The sequence below is a fragment of the Trichoderma citrinoviride genome (genome assembly GCF_003025115.1).
Source record: "Trichoderma citrinoviride strain TUCIM 6016 unplaced genomic scaffold BBK36scaffold_11, whole genome shotgun sequence".
NCBI lineage: Eukaryota > Fungi > Ascomycota > Sordariomycetes > Hypocreales > Hypocreaceae > Trichoderma > Trichoderma citrinoviride.
This window is the reverse complement of record NW_020194719.1, coordinates 527,480-546,566: the sequence shown is the minus strand read 5'-3', so window position 1 is coordinate 546,566 and position 19,087 is coordinate 527,480. Positions and strand designations below refer to the sequence as shown.

At 52.7% G+C, this 19,087-nt stretch overlaps 5 protein-coding genes and 2 non-coding genes across 7 annotated transcripts; 4 read left to right on the top strand and 3 right to left on the bottom strand.

The window, feature by feature from the left end:
* Positions 1-120: 120 nt before the first annotated feature.
* BBK36DRAFT_67188 (phytanoyl-CoA dioxygenase) lies at positions 121-1,059 on the bottom strand (the record flags this gene model as incomplete). The annotated part of the gene is made up of 1 exon (XM_024898479.1): positions 121-1,059. One exon carries the CDS (start codon positions 1,057-1,059, stop codon positions 121-123), a length of 939 nt encoding a protein of 312 aa, XP_024747517.1.
* A 586-nt stretch (positions 1,060-1,645) lies between these two features.
* On the bottom strand, positions 1,646-2,460 carry BBK36DRAFT_1124212 (hypothetical protein; the record flags this gene model as incomplete). The annotated part of the gene is made up of 3 exons (XM_024891141.1): positions 1,646-1,828; positions 1,912-2,276; positions 2,412-2,460. The coding sequence occupies 3 exons, from the start codon at positions 2,458-2,460 to the stop codon at positions 1,646-1,648; spliced, it is 597 nt and encodes a 198-aa protein (XP_024747516.1).
* A 712-nt stretch (positions 2,461-3,172) lies between these two features.
* On the top strand, positions 3,173-3,244 carry BBK36DRAFT_t145. The gene has a single exon. It is a non-coding gene; the product is annotated as a tRNA-Met (tRNA).
* Positions 3,245-3,775: 531 nt separating this feature from the next.
* BBK36DRAFT_1124395 (carbon-nitrogen hydrolase) lies at positions 3,776-4,687 on the top strand (the record flags this gene model as incomplete). The annotated part of the gene is made up of 1 exon (XM_024891163.1): positions 3,776-4,687. One exon carries the CDS (start codon positions 3,776-3,778, stop codon positions 4,685-4,687), a length of 912 nt encoding a protein of 303 aa, XP_024747515.1.
* Positions 4,688-5,113: 426 nt separating this feature from the next.
* On the bottom strand, positions 5,114-6,698 carry BBK36DRAFT_1143022 (spermine synthase; the record flags this gene model as incomplete). Its single annotated transcript, XM_024893565.1, has 3 exons — positions 5,114-5,391; positions 5,713-6,282; positions 6,665-6,698. The coding sequence occupies 3 exons, from the start codon at positions 6,696-6,698 to the stop codon at positions 5,114-5,116; spliced, it is 882 nt and encodes a 293-aa protein (XP_024747514.1).
* An 8,333-nt stretch (positions 6,699-15,031) lies between these two features.
* Positions 15,032-16,569, top strand: BBK36DRAFT_1143021 (G-protein alpha subunit; the record flags this gene model as incomplete). Its single annotated transcript, XM_024893564.1, has 5 exons — positions 15,032-15,149; positions 15,272-15,456; positions 15,680-15,837; positions 15,896-16,154; positions 16,225-16,569. 5 exons carry the CDS (start codon positions 15,032-15,034, stop codon positions 16,567-16,569), a joined length of 1,065 nt encoding a protein of 354 aa, XP_024747513.1.
* Positions 16,570-18,021: 1,452 nt separating this feature from the next.
* Positions 18,022-18,093, top strand: BBK36DRAFT_t146. The gene has a single exon. It is a non-coding gene; the product is annotated as a tRNA-Met (tRNA).
* Positions 18,094-19,087: the final 994 nt, after the last annotated feature.

Below are 19,087 nucleotides of genomic sequence, written 5' to 3'. Positions count from 1 at the left end.
TAGAGCGCACGAGCGATAGTCGAACTTCCTCAGGACGTGATGAGCATGAGCACATAAAATGAAGGCGGAATAGCGATCTGAAAGATGTTCAAGGCACCCTTTTGCTTCTCGCTGTCCCCTCTACGCAAACAGCTTCGTAAAGCCCTCCTTCGGCGGCTGCAGCCAGTTCCTCTCATCATACCTCCTCCCCTCGCCCTCAATGATATGAAACGTATAGATAATGCGCCCCTTGGAACTCGTGTTCCGCTCACTCTTATGCAGCAGATTCCCATGGATCAGCACCAAATCACCCGCCTTGACCTCCCCCGGCACATACTCCCCCTCCCCATCCCTCTTCTTCTCCTCCCCATACTCCTCCCCAGGCGGAAACCTGGATCCCTCATTGTCCACAATCTCCGTGCCCCCGTCGGCCCCCGCCTTGCGCACCAGCCTCTTCTCGATGGGCGCCCAGCGATGCGACCCCGGCAGGAAACTCAGGCACCCATTCTCCAGCGTCGCATCCTCCAGCGCGTACCAGAAGCCCACGGCCGACGGCGGCTCCGTGTACAGAAACGTCGAGTCCTGGTGCGGCGGCACGGCGCCGCCAATCTCGGGCTGCTTGCAAATCACCATGCTCTGCAGGCAGCGCGCGTCCGCGAAGCCCAAGGTCCGCGCCACCGCCGCGGGGCTCGTCTCCCCCCTTGCCTTGGCCCGGCCCTCGTCCAGCAGCGCCTTGAAGGGCGGCGACAGCGCGTGCAGGTAGTGCCCGATCTTGTTCACCGCGCGCTCCTTTGGCTTCGTCAGGTTGCCGGCGTCGTCAAAGGCGTCTTCCTCGAAGAAGAAGCGGATCTTGTCCCCCGAGGAGAGGAAGTAGTCGTCGCCCACATGGTCGGACTTTTCGCCGGTGGAGAAGCGCGTGAGCGGGTGGTCCTTTAGGGAGAAGCTCTCGAGGAGGTGGTGCGTTTCCGCGAGGAGGGAGGAGACGGTCTCTTGGGTGAGGGCGTTGCGGATGATGAGATAGCCGTCTTTGTGGAAGGCGGCGAGCTGCTCGGGGGTGAGGCCCGGGGTTGGATCAGCCATGGCGGAAGACGTCAAGATGAAGCAACAATAGAGAATGATAAGAGTCAGGGAGGTGAGTAAGAGGAGGAGGGGAAGTATTGAGAAATTACTTGGCTGTGTCTTACGGCCGAGCGAACTTTTGACAATGCCGGCGATGCTTGTAAGTGGTCTCCAAGTGGGGTGACGTTCGTTTTCCTGCATCAACCCCGCCGGAAGCCGCCTGGAGTCGCTCCGGGTTTCGTTCCGGAGTCGGACTCCGCCGATTAGTCGCGATAAGGACGGAATACGGCAATTCGCGTGCTGATGGGAAGGATAGGCCAGAACGGGGTATCATGATTATTCTCACGAGGGTTCATCATGCATGTCATGGCAAGCTGTATTCTGAGAAAGCACGAAGCAACGGCGAGTAGACTTCGTGGCTGGATAGCACCACCTAAGACTCCAAAACTCATTCAATCGTGTGTGAACACTCCCAAGCGCCGAGCTACCATATGCCAAATGCCCAATTCCAATAAGAAAGAAGGAGAAGCTTTGCAGTAAAGATGCGATAGAAATCAATCAAGTCGTGTGAGCATATCCGTAAACCGTGAAAAGACAAGACGTAAACTTAAGCATCAAGCGGATCGTCGAGGAACTCGTAGCCCTCCTCCGGCGGAAGAAAATAGGCAGACGCAGCTAGGCCAGCCGCCGTGATCAACGACAGCGCAGCGCTAACCGTGCCAAGGTACCACGAAACATCGAGCCTCCATCCAGGAATGGTAAACTGGGCGTCATGGTCGTACAGAAACGCCTGTGAACCGTCAGTATCGCCGCGCCACCGAGACACAACACATTAAAGGCTGCAGCAACCAGCAGCGCCTTATCTCTACGCACCACAATGGAAATGACAATAAACTCAACGACGGACACGAGCGTCAGCAGGGCGGCGACAAACGGCCACCCCGTCTCGCGCCTGTACTTGCCGCCGCCCATGACAATCGCGAAGGATATCAGCGTCGCCAGACACAGGACGATGCCAAACGAGGCCATGAAGCCCACGGTCCGCCACATGGAGCAGAAGTAGCGCTCGCCGTATTGGCAGAGCTCCTGGGACGGGAAGTCGCGGCAGTAGGGGTCGTCGAGGCTGGAGCAGCTCTTGTGCAGCCCAATGTGCTTCTCGAGCGTCTCGCCTTTGGTCGTGGTTACTGAGTACGAGACCCAACGGGGCTCGGTGATGGAGGCGACAATCATGGCCGTGGCTGGTTTGCGCCTTGAGTCAGTTTTTTCCTGTTTGCTCACGCAGAGTGTCTATTTGGCCAGCTTGGCGATGCATCCATCGTATTGCGACAAGCTTCAAGCTGGGACAGCTCCGGTCGTTGGAGATGGTGACGTACCGGCGACAAAAGCCACCAGGCCCGCCGTGTAAACGTAGACCCGGGTCATGACTGAGGCACACAAAATCGAATCGTTGGCGTTTGCCGTATGAAGAGCCAAGAGACCAAGGAACAAGTAGATGACTCCTTTGACTTTGTTGTCTACAAAGGTTGAGAACAGGTGTCGAGATGGGAATTGAGCAATGAAATGGAAGAGGAAGCGACCGAGGGCCGCCTGGCCAGATTGAGAGTTGCCGGTGCCTGGTAAACGGTACGGGGCTGAGGCTAGCGCGTTAACAGTGCTGCAGCACTGTAGCTGACTGGCCGTGTTAGGTGGCTATGACACTGCGACGGCTCGACACAAAGGCTGCCTCCCTGCCATTGCCTGCTAACCCCAATCGCAATGACGAATGCGACATCACACATCCTCTCCCGTTGCATGTATGACGCTTCACCCTTTCTCGCTGCCAATGAACGCACAGCGCGGGGCATCCACCAGCATCGCAAAGAGGGTCATTCGGCCATTTGACGATATTGACACTGCAGCAGCCACATTGATAAGGGGCACGGGAGACGGCAGCAGCGATAACAGCTTACAGATACTGGCAGTACGATAGTACTCACTTTCGCACACCACAGTCTGAGGCGATACTGTCACTTTTTAGGTACAGTATTACAACTCATATTACAGACGCCCACACAGCGATCCACCTTCAGTCAGAGGGTTTCCATTAGTACCTACATAATGACTCATAGCACTCAACCATATCACCAGCAAACAAAGCAATTTGGCGCAGTGGAAGCGCGCCGGGCTCATAACCCGGAGGTCGCACGATCGAAACGTGCAATTGCTAACTGGTTTCCTTCATTTTTTTGTCCTTTTCGTCGATTTTCTTTGCCGTTCCTATTGTTGACCTCTCGCCGTCTACTGCTCTTTTTTTGCCCATTGCAATTTTTTTAGGGTGGTAGTTTGACTTCAGCTGCACCTTCTCCAAATCACCTGCATCAAGTACATGTACTTATGCTGCCCCTCATCCCACGGTTGCAGCACAGGTAGGCTATACGCTTTGACGTGTTACTGCAGTGGTGCCCCGTAAAGTCCTTCCGTAGCCGATCCGAACCGCCGCTACTCCGGCATCGCTATCGGGCTTCAATTAGATAGAGGCCATCATCTCATCTCACCTCATCATCGCCGTCGCCCATCCCTTTGCTTTTGCTTGCAATTTCCTCTCTTCTGTTTTTTTTTTCCCCAAGCCTGTCCCTCCGTCATGCGAATGTCCTTACGGAGAATCACAGCCCCCATCCTGCAGAGCCCCAGATACATCTCCAAGCCACAAACATCCCTCGCACCCCTCCTGCTCGGCTCCGGCCTCCTCCTCCGCAGAATGTCCACCACGTCTTCCGCTCCGGTGCTCAAGAAGCCCATCAAGATCTCGTGCATCCAGCTCGCCTCCGGCGCCGACAAGGACGCGAACCTCCAGCACGCCGCCGCAAAGGTCGCCGAGGCGGCCCGCTCCGGGTCCAAGCTCGTCGTCCTGCCCGAGTGCTTCAACTCGCCCTACGGCTGCGACTACTTCCCGCAGTACGCGGAGACGCTGCTCCCGTCGCCGCCGACGCGCGAGCAGTCGCCCTCGTTCCACGCTCTGTCCGCCATGGCCGCCGACAACGGCGTCTACCTCGTCGGCGGCTCGATCCCGGAGCTCAACCCCGAGACGGGCAAGTACTACAACACCAGCCTGACGTTCGGCCCCGACGGCGGCCTGCTGGGCACGCACCGCAAGGTGCACCTCTTCGACATTGACATCCCCGGCAAGATCAAGTTCAAGGAGTCCGACGTGCTCAGCCCCGGCAACAAGGTCACCCTCGTCGAGCTGCCCGAGTACGGCACCATCGCCGTGGCCATCTGCTACGACGTGCGCTTCCCCGAGCTGGCCACCATTGCGGCCCGCCGCGGCGCCTTCGCCCTCGTCTACCCCGGCGCCTTCAACCTCACCACCGGGCCCATGCACTGGCGCCTGCTGGCCCAGGCCCGGGCCGTGGACAACCAGATCTACGTGGCGCTGTGCAGTCCGGCGAGGGACATGGGCGCGAGCTACCACGCCTGGGGCCACAGCCTGATTGTCGATCCCTTGGCCAAGGTCGTGGTCGAGGCTGACGAGCACGAGACGATTGTCCAGGGGGAGCTGGTGGGCGAGGCCATTGCTGAGGCTCGGAAGAATATCCCGTTGAACAGCCAAAGGAGATTCGACGTGTATCCCGATATCAGTCAGGGAAAGATTTCATTTGACGAGCTCTAGATGAAGATGACCAAGACAAGTCGTAAAATAATTGGATCAAATACTGGCACAAAGACATCACCTGGTGGTTATTCCATCCAATCATGTGGACATGACATCGTACAATTGCCATAAAGACGGCTTTTCATTACAGTAACTTTCACATCGCTACTTGACACCACAGGGCATGGAGCAGCCTCTACATGAGAGAAGGATCTATTCAACCTTTGATATATGTCATCCCTACTTCGAGTAGAGCTTCCCCCATATGACCCCTCAATGTTTCCACTATCGGTGTCATTGTGGACATTTGTTTCTTTTCTTAGTCATGAAGCCATTCTCATTAAGAAAGGGCGAGCTCCTGTTCTCATCCCCTCTCTTTTTTTCTTTTCGTTCCATCGCCATGGCTGTCTGAAACCACTCATACACAAGCACCTTTTACTACCCTTACTCCAGAGCCTTCTTGGCAAAGGTGGGCAGGATGAAGCTGGCCTTGTGAATCTCGGCATTGTAGTAGCGGCACTTCTCCTCCTCCTCCTCCTTGGTCCAGCTGCGCAGGGGGACGCGGACGTTGCGGTTGGCGTCCTTGCAGCAGACCATGAAGCCGATCTGGCCCGAGGGGTAGGTGGGGATGGTGGTGTAGGCGTACTCGGCGACGGGGAAGACGTCCTTGCAGTCCTTCTTCAGGCGGGCGATGAGAGGGAGGTGCAGCCAGGGGCTCTCGGCTGGTTCGAGTCACAAGACGTTAGCTGGTTGGCCCCATCAGGATATGAAAGTGAAAAGTAGGAGAAATCTGGCCAGGCGAGAAAAAGCTTCTGCGCCCCCATGTGTTCTCTGATGAGACAGATAAGCCAATCCTCGGAACTACCGAGCGGCCCGGTTGAGAAAGCAGCACTAGCTCTGGCAGCCCCTAGGGAAGTCGGAGATGGATGCAATCGCCAAAGCTGTTCCCACATGGAAGAAGAGAACAGCACGGGTCGCCTTCCAGCATGCCGGCCGTAGCCCATGGGGGGCTGCTCGCCTTCTCAAAGAAAAAAGAGACATACAACCTTGGGTGGTGATGACGCCTCCCTCGCGGAGGGCGTCGTGAAGGAGCTGGAAGTAGGGCTTCTGGAAGAGGCTCTCGGCGGGGCCCTCGGGGTCGGAGGAGTCGGTGATGATGACGTCGAAGGTGTTCTTGTAGTCGTCGAGGAACTTGAAGCCGTCGCCGACGTGGACCTTGGACTTGGGGTGCTCGAAGCCCACGGCCATGCCGGGGAGGTACTGCTTGGAGAGGCGGATGACGGCCTCGTCAATGTCGCAGAGGATGGCCTCCTCGACGCTCTCGTGCTTGACGACCTCGCGGAGGACACCGCCGTCGCCGCCGCCAATGACGAGGACCTTCTTGGGGTTGGGGTGGGAGTTCATGGCGAGGTGGGTGATCATCTCCTGGTAGGAGAACTCGTCGCGCTCGGTGGCCTGGACGACGTTGTCCAGCACGAGGACGTTGCCGTAGTCGGTGGACTTGAAGATGAGCACGTCCTGGTACAAGCTCTTCTCGTGGTGCAGGACCTTTTCGACCTTGAGGGTCATGGCCTGGCCGGGCCACATGTCGGAGATTTCGCGGAACCATCCATCTGTAGAAGCAGCGGTGATCAGTATGAAGTTTCCTCAAGTGTTGGCATGGCCCCGGTCAGGTGCGAATGCTGATTATTCTCTTTTGCATAGAAGCCCTTTGTTTTCAGACGCAGTGATGATCCCACCATGGCAACTTTTTTTTCCCTTATCGCGATGCTTTCTTATCAGGATACCCGGATGGACAAGGAACTTTCCAGGTTCTCGGGCATTGTACAACACTTGGCTCGTCCCCCGTCTCAAACAGAAGTAGTATCCTGATGCTGGGAAACGAGCGCAATTGCATCCAGATTCATGACAATCTCAACGGGCATGGAGGGGCAGTTGGAATGAAAATTTCCACGGCAAGGCGGGGTATGAACGAGACGAGATTCAGCTACAAACCTTGGATGGTAGGGTGAACAATTTCGCCAGACATCTTGGAGGAGGAAGTGTGTAAAGGGCGCGAGGGCGCGAGGGCGCGAGGGCGGAAAATGGGGTATCAATGGGTGAAGAAGAGAAGTAGAAGATGATGAGGAGAGAGGAGGAAAAGTAATAGAAGGAGAAGAAGTCAGAGTCGACCGAGGGAAAGACGCCGCAGACGAGGCACGCAAAATTCGAGGCGCAATTGGCTTTCTTGGTGGGGTGAAAATTTTTGGCGCACTTTTACCAGCAGCCTCGAACCTGAGCCTAAGAAGAAGACGACGGAGACCAAGGGTTTTGTTCTGCTGGTGCATGCAGGTCGACAGCAGACGTGGACTTGTCTGGATCATGCCTATGGGACGGTTGAGTCTTTATTCCATTGTACAGGTAGAGACTCGACAGATGATAATGTTGTCTGCTGCTCCGAGCAGAAGATAAAGGTACCTCGTCTACTTCCGGTGATACAACTCGTCTACTTTGCTGAGCTGCATGACGTCCGAGAGCTCCAAGCTAACCAAGCCCAGCCATTGGGCTGCAGCTCCTCCGTCAAGCTGCTGATTGGCTTGAACACCCAGCTCCCGAACCGAAAGGGAATTCTCTCGCAAGTATCTCTATAAGGTTACGGAATGCAACCATGTAGTTGTACCTGAAGCCACAAACACAGGGCGGGGAGTTTTAACAAAGAATATAAGCCCACGAAAACACCATCTAGACCAATGACTGGTTCACGAGATCCGCTCTCAACAGTCGTGAACCCACCAACCGTTGACTTTCTCGTAAAGTTTCCTCTTCGGGTAATATCTCACGCTACTCCAAGCTTCTTTGTAAGGCTGCCAGACAGAATGAGTATAGAACGTTTTTGCTGCCCCGTACCGTTCTCCGTTTGGTGGCCAGTCGCCTTATTGAATCATCTCCTTATTCGTTGACGGACCTTTCAAATTCTCAAATCGAAACATAAGTAGCGTATTGGTTTCTGTGGTGGACTGGTGGCATAACGTTTAGCCTACTTGTTTCTTGACCGATAGCTTGATTATTCCGTGCGGTCGCGATAGAAGTGATCAGCTTGGGAGACCTAGCATGGTCTGACGCCAGGGCGATGAAGTAGGTATGTAGCACAAATGGTCTGAGAATGATTGATCAAGCTGCTTGAAAACTGAGTGTTTGCCCTAAAGATGGCGGCCTGATGGTCATTTAATCATCTTAGTGCCTCCCCTCGCGCCGAGAGGCTCTCCGGTCTCGAGTGCAAGCTTAAAATGCCCGGTGATATTGTAAGCTACATGTACTTCTACTACATACCAGCGTTAACTCAAGCAAGTGTCTCCATCCAATGGATCGCTACGGGGCCAGCTTCAGTCGACGATATTGTCAGCTGCCATCGGTTCATTGCTGTTAAACCCCTCGTCTCTCTTCTGAAACTGAAGAAGCACATCGACCATATGAAGGGTCTTCAGGAGCTTACCGTACATGGTTGAGGAGTCTGGTTTAGATGAATGGTGGATCGTTACGGCCTTTTGGCTTCGAGACCCAGCGCGGTTCATGTCAGACAAGCCTGGACAACCTCTTCAGAAACCGACAATAATGAACTTACTCAAACTTGAACAATATCACCATGCAGTTTGATGGCCAAATAGACAGTTCAGGTGGAAAGCTGTCGAGGCGCTACAAGGTGTCATGCTGTCGAATTCTCAGCCTCTTGCTAGTCAGTGCAAGCCTTCTCTGACAGAAATGATTCATTACTTGGCGGCATGCAATGGGCTTCTAACATGCCTTCTAACTATCGAATCGCAACTCTTCTACTACTCGAGTCAAAGATTGAAGGGAGCCGTTGGTGCAAGGCTACACACGCTGGCAACCCTTGGTACGAGTCAGAGGGGGCTGTGTGTCTCAACGGCACTCCCAGCTCTCAACCTTGTCCCTCGAGCTAATCCGGCGAAAAAGAAGATGAAGCTCTGTGAGCAAGGCCGATAGCCTTGCCTTACGATCCCGAGACAGTCGGGTTCAAAGTTGTCCCGTGTCCAACATCCTCAAGGCTGCAGGGCCCTTCCACACGAGACTGAAAGTTGAGGCTGGCTTACGCCTCCCCCCTTAAAGATCTGGATAATAACACAGTGTAACAAAGCCTTCCTTCAGATCACACCGTAGGATGAGGAAGGATGCCGAGGTCGCATCTATTCGCACACTTGGCCCACGTGGCGATCGCCCGTTGCACGTTTGGGGGCCCCTCCGGTTCGGGGCCTGATCCAAGGCATATCGACGGTTGTCAGGCATTCCGGGTAAAAATCCCCAAGAGATCTGGCCACGTTGTGAGCTAAGCCTTGCGGAGGGATTTCCATCCTTCCTCGGAAATGGATACTACTACAACATTGCTATCGGTCCGCATAGGCAAGACTGTGACATGTTGCAATCACCTCGTGCTGACATGCTGCGAGAGGTGTGTCTGGCGTGGGGGGTAGAGGTGACCCTCCATGAGCAGTCGTAGCCCTTCTGGTTATTCCGTTTGAATTGCTATCAGTGATCCTTCTTGTTGTTGGAGTCGTTCTTCCTGTGTGACAAGTTGGTTACCCAACGCTCGGGAACTTTTTAATCGGATGTGTTGAAGTTGCTCTCGCCTGCAGGTACTCCGCAGGATTGTACACACCGAGGAGGAGATTTATTTCTTACACACTGTTGTCCCACATTCCTACCAATGCGAAGACAGATTTGCTGATTTGAAATCCTGGACTTGGAGTTGTCAAGACTCAAGAAGTGCATTCATCTGCCCTAGAGTGATTCTAGGGTAGCACCACAACAAGGCGGGGAGGTGTCGACAATGGGACGATACCACCTCTGTAAACATCAAATACCTGCCTTTATCAAAATAGAAGCAAGCGTCTGCCAGAAACGATGCAACTGGGGAATGTGGCTTGCTTATCCCTTGTTGTGTTGACGTTGAATCCTGCGGCGTTCCACGTGTATTGGCGCCATCCTCAGGAGTAGCATTTGCCAAAAGTCCACGATGGGTTCGAATCTGTGTACGATACATGCCACGGCACGAGAAAATGACGTATCAGGAAAGCCAGAAGGACAGACTGGATCGGCAATCCGAGACATTTATTCCAGTCGAATCAACTCCGCATCGACATCGTAAGATTCGGTCCCCAACAAAGTCTAGCCTCACGGCAGTGCACACATCTCTGTACGCTATGTAAGCGCACGCGCACCAATCTGAAATCTCCATCACGAATATCACGGATGTTGTCTGAAAAGCCGGTGCTGCAGCCCGATGCGGAGTGGCAATTCATGCCTCCTCCTCTCTCTCACAAGGCATCCATCTGGTTGTTTCTTTTGTTCGGCACAGACATGCGACCTACACGCTGCGACTCTACAGAGCTTCCCACTGCGACTGTGCAAGTATGGATCACTGGTGCCGGTCCGCGATTATCACTCTCAAGAGAGCAGACAAGGGTTCGGTCAACCCCTCATAATACCCGTATGAACCGCCTGGCACGCTACGAACCCATGCCATCCGCGCCGACGTTTCAAACCAGGCCCGCTCTCATCGGTGCACTAATCCCTTTTCTTTCCTTTTTCTTATTTTCACTTTTTCACTTCAATTTCCTGTTTGACAGTGTAGTTGTACTAGCGGGTTCCAGTGTCAGAGAGACGCAAAGCATATCTCTGGTAGTCTACCTTCTTGACGTTATAAACTGGGCAAGAAACGAGGGGTGATGGGATGGCTGAAAATCATTGGATGCCGCCATCTTACTACGGTAGACGACTTGCATGAGGGAGGGTTGCACACATGGGAACCGGTTCGACGTCGATGCTTGTCATCTGCTAGTATATCCGTGACTGTACTACTAGGTAACTCGTAGGATATCATATACGCCAACCTGGAACTACTTTCACGAATGATGAACATCTGGTGCGGAGCGTAGCCGAGTCAGAGTCAGAACTCTACGCGTAAGCTAATAATACCTCTCCCTCTCTACATAGTACCTACTACATGAAGCACGAGCCTCCGGAGGCCGAGCAGCAGCTTGATCCTCCTTACGATATACTACTCATTTGCTTGTCGTATCTTCTCTCCTTTCTCCAGACACGCACGGGAGTAGATACTAATAACACGACGCAGCTCGGAGTTTGCTCCATGCCCAATGAGGCATTTTCATTTCATCACAAGTCCAATTCATCCTGGTTCAATCCCTGGGAAAAAGAGGCCTTGCAAAGTCCAACGCTTGTGCTGATTTTCAAGGCAGGCAGATTACGTTTAGGTACCCACGCTAGCTGCTTTCGAGGAGTGCTCCCAGGTTCATGTAAGTTTGTTCAGGATTTCTTCGTCTGATCATAGTAGATCGCTGTATGCAACGAATGCTGTGAATGACTTGCATGGCACGCGGGATGAAGTGCTACATCTTTGCCCATCTGATCATCATCTTCCCACCAGCTTCATCCGCTTCAGCCTGCATTTTTCTTCAGCTTGCCCCTTGATAAAGAGGCATGTACACGTCCTCCGTGGGTAGTATCCCTAGGTATATTTCAGAGGTATCTACTCCATGAGGATGGCGTAGATACATGCTGGAGAGAGAGCCTCCATGTTTCCTCCTCAGCCTGCCCTCTCTGGGACTCCCAGTAAGACAAACCCCCTAAAACGCCGATCTACCAAGGCTGCAATGCAACATCGTGTCTTGAAAGCACGAGGCTGCCAAGCCCGCTGCGGAAACTTCAAAGGGGAAAAAAAGTGACAGGCATTGGTTTATCCGGTTACGGCCGCCTACCATGTCCTCCGAAGGGAATGGCGATTATTTGCCGATGCTACGGCAGACACAACACTGGACGCTCTATCAATGCGAGTAAGCTCTTATTACCCGCATTCTCGATCCGCCTCCTTTTATCTGTCCTTGTTTTCGCGCCTCGTGATAGTAATACTACTAGCAATGTTATCAATCTATGCAAGCAGAAAGATCATCGCCGCTACTGTAAAGTGCTTCGCCGTGCGAGATGAATCTGTGTTTGAGCACTGGCTGGTCCGAGCCTCTGTGCCTCGTAAAACGGAATATTGGAGGCTCAAGCTAGCAGAGACACCAACCCGACCGGTCTGTTGCTAGCAAGTTACCAACTACACGTGCTCCACCCAGCACGCGAACAAAAAGGGCGGACAGCGGACAGCCTTCCCTTGGCCTCCCCTGGCACGGGCCGCCTTTCGCCATCCGTTGGCGATGCTTGCGCGTGTCTCTCGCTAGGGGGGGTGAACGGTAATACATAGCAAAGTACATACGTAGTAGCACTTTGAGGGGAAAAAGATAAGGTAGGCACCTACTACTATGTATGTTAAGGAACCAAAAAAGCAAAGGTAAAAGTATGGAGAAGACGGAGATAACCAGCGAGATGGATCGTGTTTCGCATTCGCGATGGCTGAGACGACGGATCAGCATGTGGTGGTGACGATGCCCTTGTTTGCCGAAGTTCGAACATCCATGGATGGGCGAGCAAGGCATAAAATTGCGTCCGGGCCATCAAGCGTCGCCCTTCATCTTGGGTTGCCGAAACCGAGGAAATGATACAGGACCGATAATCGCACCAGGCTTTTTCGCGCCAGTTACTACTATTAGCACCATCTGTACGTAAAGTTGCCCAGGTTGCAGAGAGCAGTGCGGCATTGCGACTCCGTTATTCTCGGGGTGTGGCGCACCGTCTGCCGGAGATGGTATTAGTACTCCGTAGTATGTACGGGATCAGTTCTGCGCTCAACGCTGTTTAGCATCCGGCTAGTGTCGCCCACAGACGTCAGTCAAGTCACGATGTGGCTTGTCATGTCATGTCATGTCATTACGACGCCTCGGGGCGGTTCTGCACGGTAAATCCCAAAGGCTGCGGCCTTTTGCCTCAGAGCGGCCACGGTCCGGTGTGTGTCTTGGGAGGGTAGCAGCGCGTAGTTGCAGCGCATGAGAGCCAGCCTCTCCGGACGGAAATCCAGTACTGAGGAGGAGTAAGCATTGGCGATTGCGACTCGGTCAAGTAAGCAGCAGCCTGCAGGTAGGCGGAAAAAGAGTCCCTTCGTTCCGTCTTTTCTTGCCCTGTTTTGCCTTGGTTTGGGGGCGAGTGCGGATGGATGAGGTTGCAGCTGGTGATGGTGATGCAGCAGCACTAGGAGGAAAAGACCGCGCAAGACGAACGGACGAACAAGTCAACACAAACACGAGAAAATAAGCATTGATCCTGCGTTTTTGTTCTCCGCATACCTATCGGAGCAGTAGGTGCCTCGTAAATGGTAGACGTCGATGCAAGTTCAATATCATTTGTGTTGCATCCATGGCAGAACAGACAAGGCACTCCCAGCCACCAGTCTGTGCTGTGCTGTGATACGACCTCTGCCACCCTCACCCTCTTCTTCTCTTCTTTGCCTCTTCCCTTTTCACTTTTGCTTCTTTTTTCTCTTTTTGCCCTCTTCCCGCTCCCTTCCCTTTCCCCCACATTCCCGGGCCTCTGTCAATTTTTCAGTTTTTCTTTGTCTTGTTCTTCTGTATTCTTCGCCGCTTCTTTTCCCGCCATTACTCGCACCCATCAAAGGATGCTCCGCAAAGGGCAAATGTGTAACAGGGATCATCGCCCACCCTTTTCTTCAACGGCATGCCACGAGTCGTCCTCGATCCGCCCTTCCGGCAGTTTTACGCCAGAAAGGTCTCTTCCACCCGTCTGTTCTGTTCTGGTGTGTAGAAAACGCGTGCTGCCCATGCAGGGACCACTCAAGAGGCGCCATTTAGATGGAGTCTGGGTGAAGATGGGGAGACACGCGGCATTCAGGTCGGGTTGGTGGTACATCCAATATTGCCTTAGTACTGTAACGCTCAGAATTGATTGAGAGCTTCCATCCAGGGAAGCCATGCGCTGTGGGCGGCCACGGGGGGTGAGGGCACGTATCGTATACCTGCGAATTGGCAGGCAGAGGCAGGCACTCATGCAGATGCCGCGGTACTGTCTACTCCGGTGCCGGCCCAGCTGCAGGAACCGAGGCAGTACCTGGCCGCAGGCCACAGATACCGCACGCTTCGGTGATGAATGCTGCATGCGTCGACCGCTGTTCTGGCCGAATCAGGTACCTCTCCGCCAGAGTGGGGTAGCGGCCAAGTACCGCGCGGGCCAGCCCACTGCAGCCCCCTTATTCGCCCCCCCTGTAGCGTAGCGTCGAAGGCCGCTAGAGCGCTCGAACAGAAGCTCGATGGCAAGCACCCGCTAACGAGCCCCCGGTCACGCATCCAGGATCCCATGGGCCTTCAACGTGTGAAAGTGCTGCTGCTAGCGAGAACCGCCAAGGGGCCCCCCATGCTGGAAGGCCATCAACCCATGCCACGCCCCCATGCAAATGCCATGCCATGCTTCGGCACCAGCTTGGGTGCTTCCAAGTTTGTATCAACCTGCTGGTGCTGCAGAGACAGAGACAGCCGAAGCCCCCCGAGAGGCAGAATTAATACTTGTACTAGGCTGTCGCAGTTTGTCATGTCCGGTGTTTGGACGGGCCTCAGCAAACAGTGCGGCCGAAGCTCCATCATCCAATCTTGCCTGCTCCCCTTCTCTCCCCTTCTCTTATTACTATTATTCATCCGGATTCTTCTGCACGTTTCTGCCGGGCCTGCTCTGCTAGTGTGGCCGTACAAGGTAAAGGTCGAGTTTCTTGTAAGTGCTGTTGGATTGCTGGCCTCGCACTCCTGGGTAGCTCAAGAGCAAGTCCGTCTCCAGAGTCCCGATTCTGCCCTTTTTTCTCTCTTCTCCATCCGTGCCCTTGAACATCACCCCAATTCCCCTCCACGCCCGCCTCCGATCGACGAACAAAAGGCGACGATAGACGGACGCTACAGTACAAAAGAGCGACGGGCCGACAAGGGACCTCGAGAATTGACAGGGGCTTTTCGCGCAGCTCAGCGACCGCCGCCAAAACAAAGGGGCCGAAGAAATTGACCGAGAGAGAGAGAGCTGGACAGCACCGCATTTCCCTCCCAAACCCCGAACATTGGCAGCACGGCGGCATTCTTTGCTAAGCGACATTCTTGAGCAATTGCAATCACGTCCGTCACCTCTTTGGACGCCCACGATTTGCGCGCGCACGAACACCGAAAAGGAAAGACAAAAAAGGACAAGGGGAATAGGTAGCGAAAAAGAAAGAAAAAAAAAAGACAGTGCCGGTTGTCATCATCCGTTACGCTGCCGCTACCCGTCCGTCTGATTCAGATTGAGTCCTTACCCGCCAGGCCGCCGCTTCCGTGAACGCGACATTCACGACCCGGGCCGCCGATTGACAGCCTCCGCAACCCCGTCAGATACCCAGCATTGAAAACCGTCACCACGGCGCATCCGTGGCCGCAGAACGCCAGCATGTGCTTTGGCGCCCGGAATAAGAATGAGGATGGCGAGGCTCGCTCGCGGGAGGTGGACAAGGTCCTCCGCCAGGACGAGAAGCGCATGGCCAAGGAAGTGAAGCTGTTGCTGCTGGGTAAGCCTTGGCTCTCTCTTCTTTTTTTATTTTATTTTTCTTACTTTTCTTTTTTTCTTCTTCTTCTTCTTCTCCTCTTTGGTCATGTATCAAAAATTGCTAAACCGCGTTTCCGTCTACAGGTGCTGGAGAGTCCGGAAAGTCCACCATTCTGAAGCAGATGAAGCTCATCTATGCTCAGGGCTTCAACAAGAGCGAAAGGCTAGACTTCAAGCCCGTCATCTTCAACAACATTATCCAGTCATTCAAGACCATTGCCGAGGCTATGAGCGAATTGGGAATCGAATATGAGTTTCCGGATAACGAGGTTAGTCACCATCTGCGAGCACTGGCCCTTTTCTTCTTCCCGTACCACCCGCATTCCTTTTCAGCATATCTATATGCGCCTAGGCATGTGTTTGCGGCTGTGCTTGTGTTACGTTATTCGTGGACGGGATGCTATTTATAACCTGAGAAATAAGGCTGGCGCTGCTCCGTGCCGCTGCTGATAGTATCATGAATCCTTTGACTGACATGCATACTATTCTTAGAAAAACATGGCTCACATCTTGGTTGACAACGAAATCAGCCCAGACAGCCACATGCCCGAGGACTACCTGGAGCCCATCAAGGCGTTGTGGAAAGACAGCGGCGTCTTGACGGCAGTTTCCAAGGGCAATGAATATGCCCTGCACGACAACCTGACATAGTCAGTTTGCCCCTAGATGCTATTTGTTGATAATTGATCGTTGCTAACCCCCATCCAGCTTTGTTACAGACATTGACCGGATATGGGCTGAGGGTTATGTACCGAATGACCAGGATCTGCTGCGCTCTCGTCTGAGGACCACAGGTATCACAGAAACCGTCTTTGACCTTGGCCAGCTGACATACCGCATGTTTGATGTCGGTGGCCAGAGGTCAGAACGGAAGAAGTGGATCCACTGCTTCGAGAACGTCAACTGCCTGCTCTTCCTCGTTGCCATCAGTGGCTATGACCAGTGCCTCGTGGAAGACAAGGACGGTGTAAGTGGATGGGATCGGGATATCATGAACACCCTGGCGTTGTCAATGAGCTAACATGAAACCACCCTAGAACCAAATGAACGAGGCTCTGATGCTGTGGGAGTCCATTGCCAACTCTCACTGGTTCACCATGACCTCTCTGATCCTCTTTCTCAACAAGATGGATCTCTTCAAGGAGAAGCTCCCCAAGAGCCCCATCTCCAAGTACGGCTTCACCGACTACCACGGGCCCGACGACGACTACAAGGCAGCCAGCAAGTACTTCCTCGACAAGTTCCGCGCGCTGAGCAGGAACCCCGAAAAGGAAATCTACGGGCACTTTACCAATGCCACGGACACAAATCTGCTGAAAATCACAATGGGCTCCGTGCAAGACATGATTATTCAGAGAAACCTCAAAAAGTTAATATTATAAAGCTCCTAACGTATTTTCACAAAATTCATCATCACACTACATTGCACCGCAGTGTGGGTCCGTTAACACGTTGCTCTTCTCCAGGTTGCTCATCTGATACCGCTCTTTTTCGTCTCTCGGCCAGTGTTTATCATTCTTGTCGCTTTATCGCTTACTCGTCACCATCATCATCACCACCACCACCACCACCACCACCATATACAGCAGTCCGAGTCTCGATCTCCGGTTCGACCAGTCTTACAGTGTTGACGCCTTCGGTATAGGGCTGCCGGAGTCCACTCGGTTTTCCCCCCTCTTCATGCATGATTATGGCATTTTACGGCTTCACCTTCATTTTATCCATTGGCAACAAATTCCTCTCACGCTATATCTCTTCGCGTTTCTCGGTACACACATATACATCTAGCGGGGGCATGCCACTCTTCCGTTGATTTCTTTCCATCTACCTAAACTCTTGTATTTGTCATTGATTTGATTGTATTCTCTTTTTACATTGTGGTCTACCATAGCCAGTTGGTTTCGAGGGCTGTGGTGGAATAGGAGAAGGGGCGGGCTGTTGCAAGAACTTGGATGGACGAGAAGGAGGCAGCCTGCTTGAGTTTCCTTGTTTTGTTTTGTATGTGGGGGTTGATGTTGTTGATATCATCAGAAAGACTTTTGTCTTTTTTCTTTTTTCCAGAGTGACTAAACGAGGAGGAGGAGGAGGACAAGGAGGGAGGGGATCGGAGGTCCTTTTTTTTGGGCTAAAGGAAGGATTGGTGGACACACATATTTTCCTTCATCAGTGATACCTAAATCTTCTCATTTCGTCTCTTATCATTTTCGGTCCCAAAGTAATCAATTTGATCAGTCTGTCCATGTAGCGAACGGGATGTGCAACTCGACAAGTTCTCTTGATGTTCTGTTATGGCGATCAGCTGAGTTATAAAGTTCGCGCGAGAATGACGACTGTTTTACATTCTTCTTTGGTAGCCCCGATAGGCGAAGATTTTGACTGGAAAGCACTGTGGGGCTTGGCTGGTGTATAAGATTTCAGGCAGATGCAGTTGAACTAGACGAAGACTGTGGCAGCGCATATATCCTCATGTTCAGCATGCCGAGTGCATTTGCTCAAATAGTTGTAACAAAGATAGTACATAGGTAAATTGATCTCTGACGCCACTTCCCACCCCCTTCGTAACCCAAAGAAACTACAAAGAGAAACTGCAAAGCAAGAGAAGAAGCATAAGGTAGGCAGAATTCTTTGGATAATACAAAGGACCTACATAATGCTGGGTAGGTATTTCTCATCAATGTTTCAAAGGAACGTTCTAATGCAAAGCTTTTTGCTCCATCGAGGAAGCTTTTTTGTTTTCCGCTGTTGTCAAGCTCAACGTTTATAATTGGGTTGACGGCCGGCCCCATCCATCCCATCTAGCGCGGCCTCGAAGCCGCCGAGCGAGTCTTGTGAAAAGCAATTTGGCGCAGTGGAAGCGCGCCGGGCTCATAACCCGGAGGTCGCACGATCGAAACGTGCAATTGCTACTTGCTTATATATTTTTTTCTCCTTTGTTCTTTTTGCGCCCTGCTACTTTCTTTTTTTGTCTTTTTCTCTATTTTCCCTTCTTCGTCCTTTACCTTTTTACACATTTTCCACCTTGAATGTCCTTCTGTTTTTCATCTATCAAATACCGTGAGATCTGCAACTCTGGCATGATCTGTTAGAGCTGATTGTGAGTCTGCAATGCTTCTTAGTCAAATAATGAAAAAAAAAGAGGTAGGGAATTACGTTGAAAGCTGCATAAGAACCCTTGTCTCTGTGCAAAATGTGGTATAATAGGGAAGAGTGAAGAGAGAGTAGAGATCACGTAGCTCAATATCCAGCTACCTACCTAAGGTAGCGTCAATGATGTCTTACACCAATACCCAGCTTTCCTTCCTCTACCAAAGTGTATAAACGGGTCAGGTAGGTAGCACAAAGGGTTTGCAATAGTTCTTTGACTTATTTTCGTATCTGCCATCAGTTATGAAGCGGCGTCTCCAATCGTAATTGCTCTGAGAAAGACAGAAGAACATGGCAAGAGCAATGTCTCTGATTCATGCATGATCTTGCACTCAAATTGGGGTGACCTATCGACATTTCCTTTTCGTCATGCCTTTCCTGGTGTCACACCTCTTCACTCAACCACTTCGCTATACTCCACAGCACTGTCGTCGACCTCTACCCACCCGCCCTCTCAGGTCCAACGATACCATGGAATCGAAGTTGCTGGGACGTCGACGTCATTGCATACCAGGACCGTCATCGTCACCTCCAACCCCGCACAACAAAAGCCGTATTCACTCATGCAGCAAGCAACAAACGCAACAGGAAGTAACCACCTTCCCACCTCGAGGGCTCGCCAACCCGCCAATCGGGTGTCGCAAATCCACTCCCGCACCTCCCGCACCTCCCTTTCTTCCTCCCGCCTTCTTTCCTCGTTTATGGCTTTCTATCTCGCGGGGAAGCAACTACCTTGCTTGAGAACAGTAAAGCCCT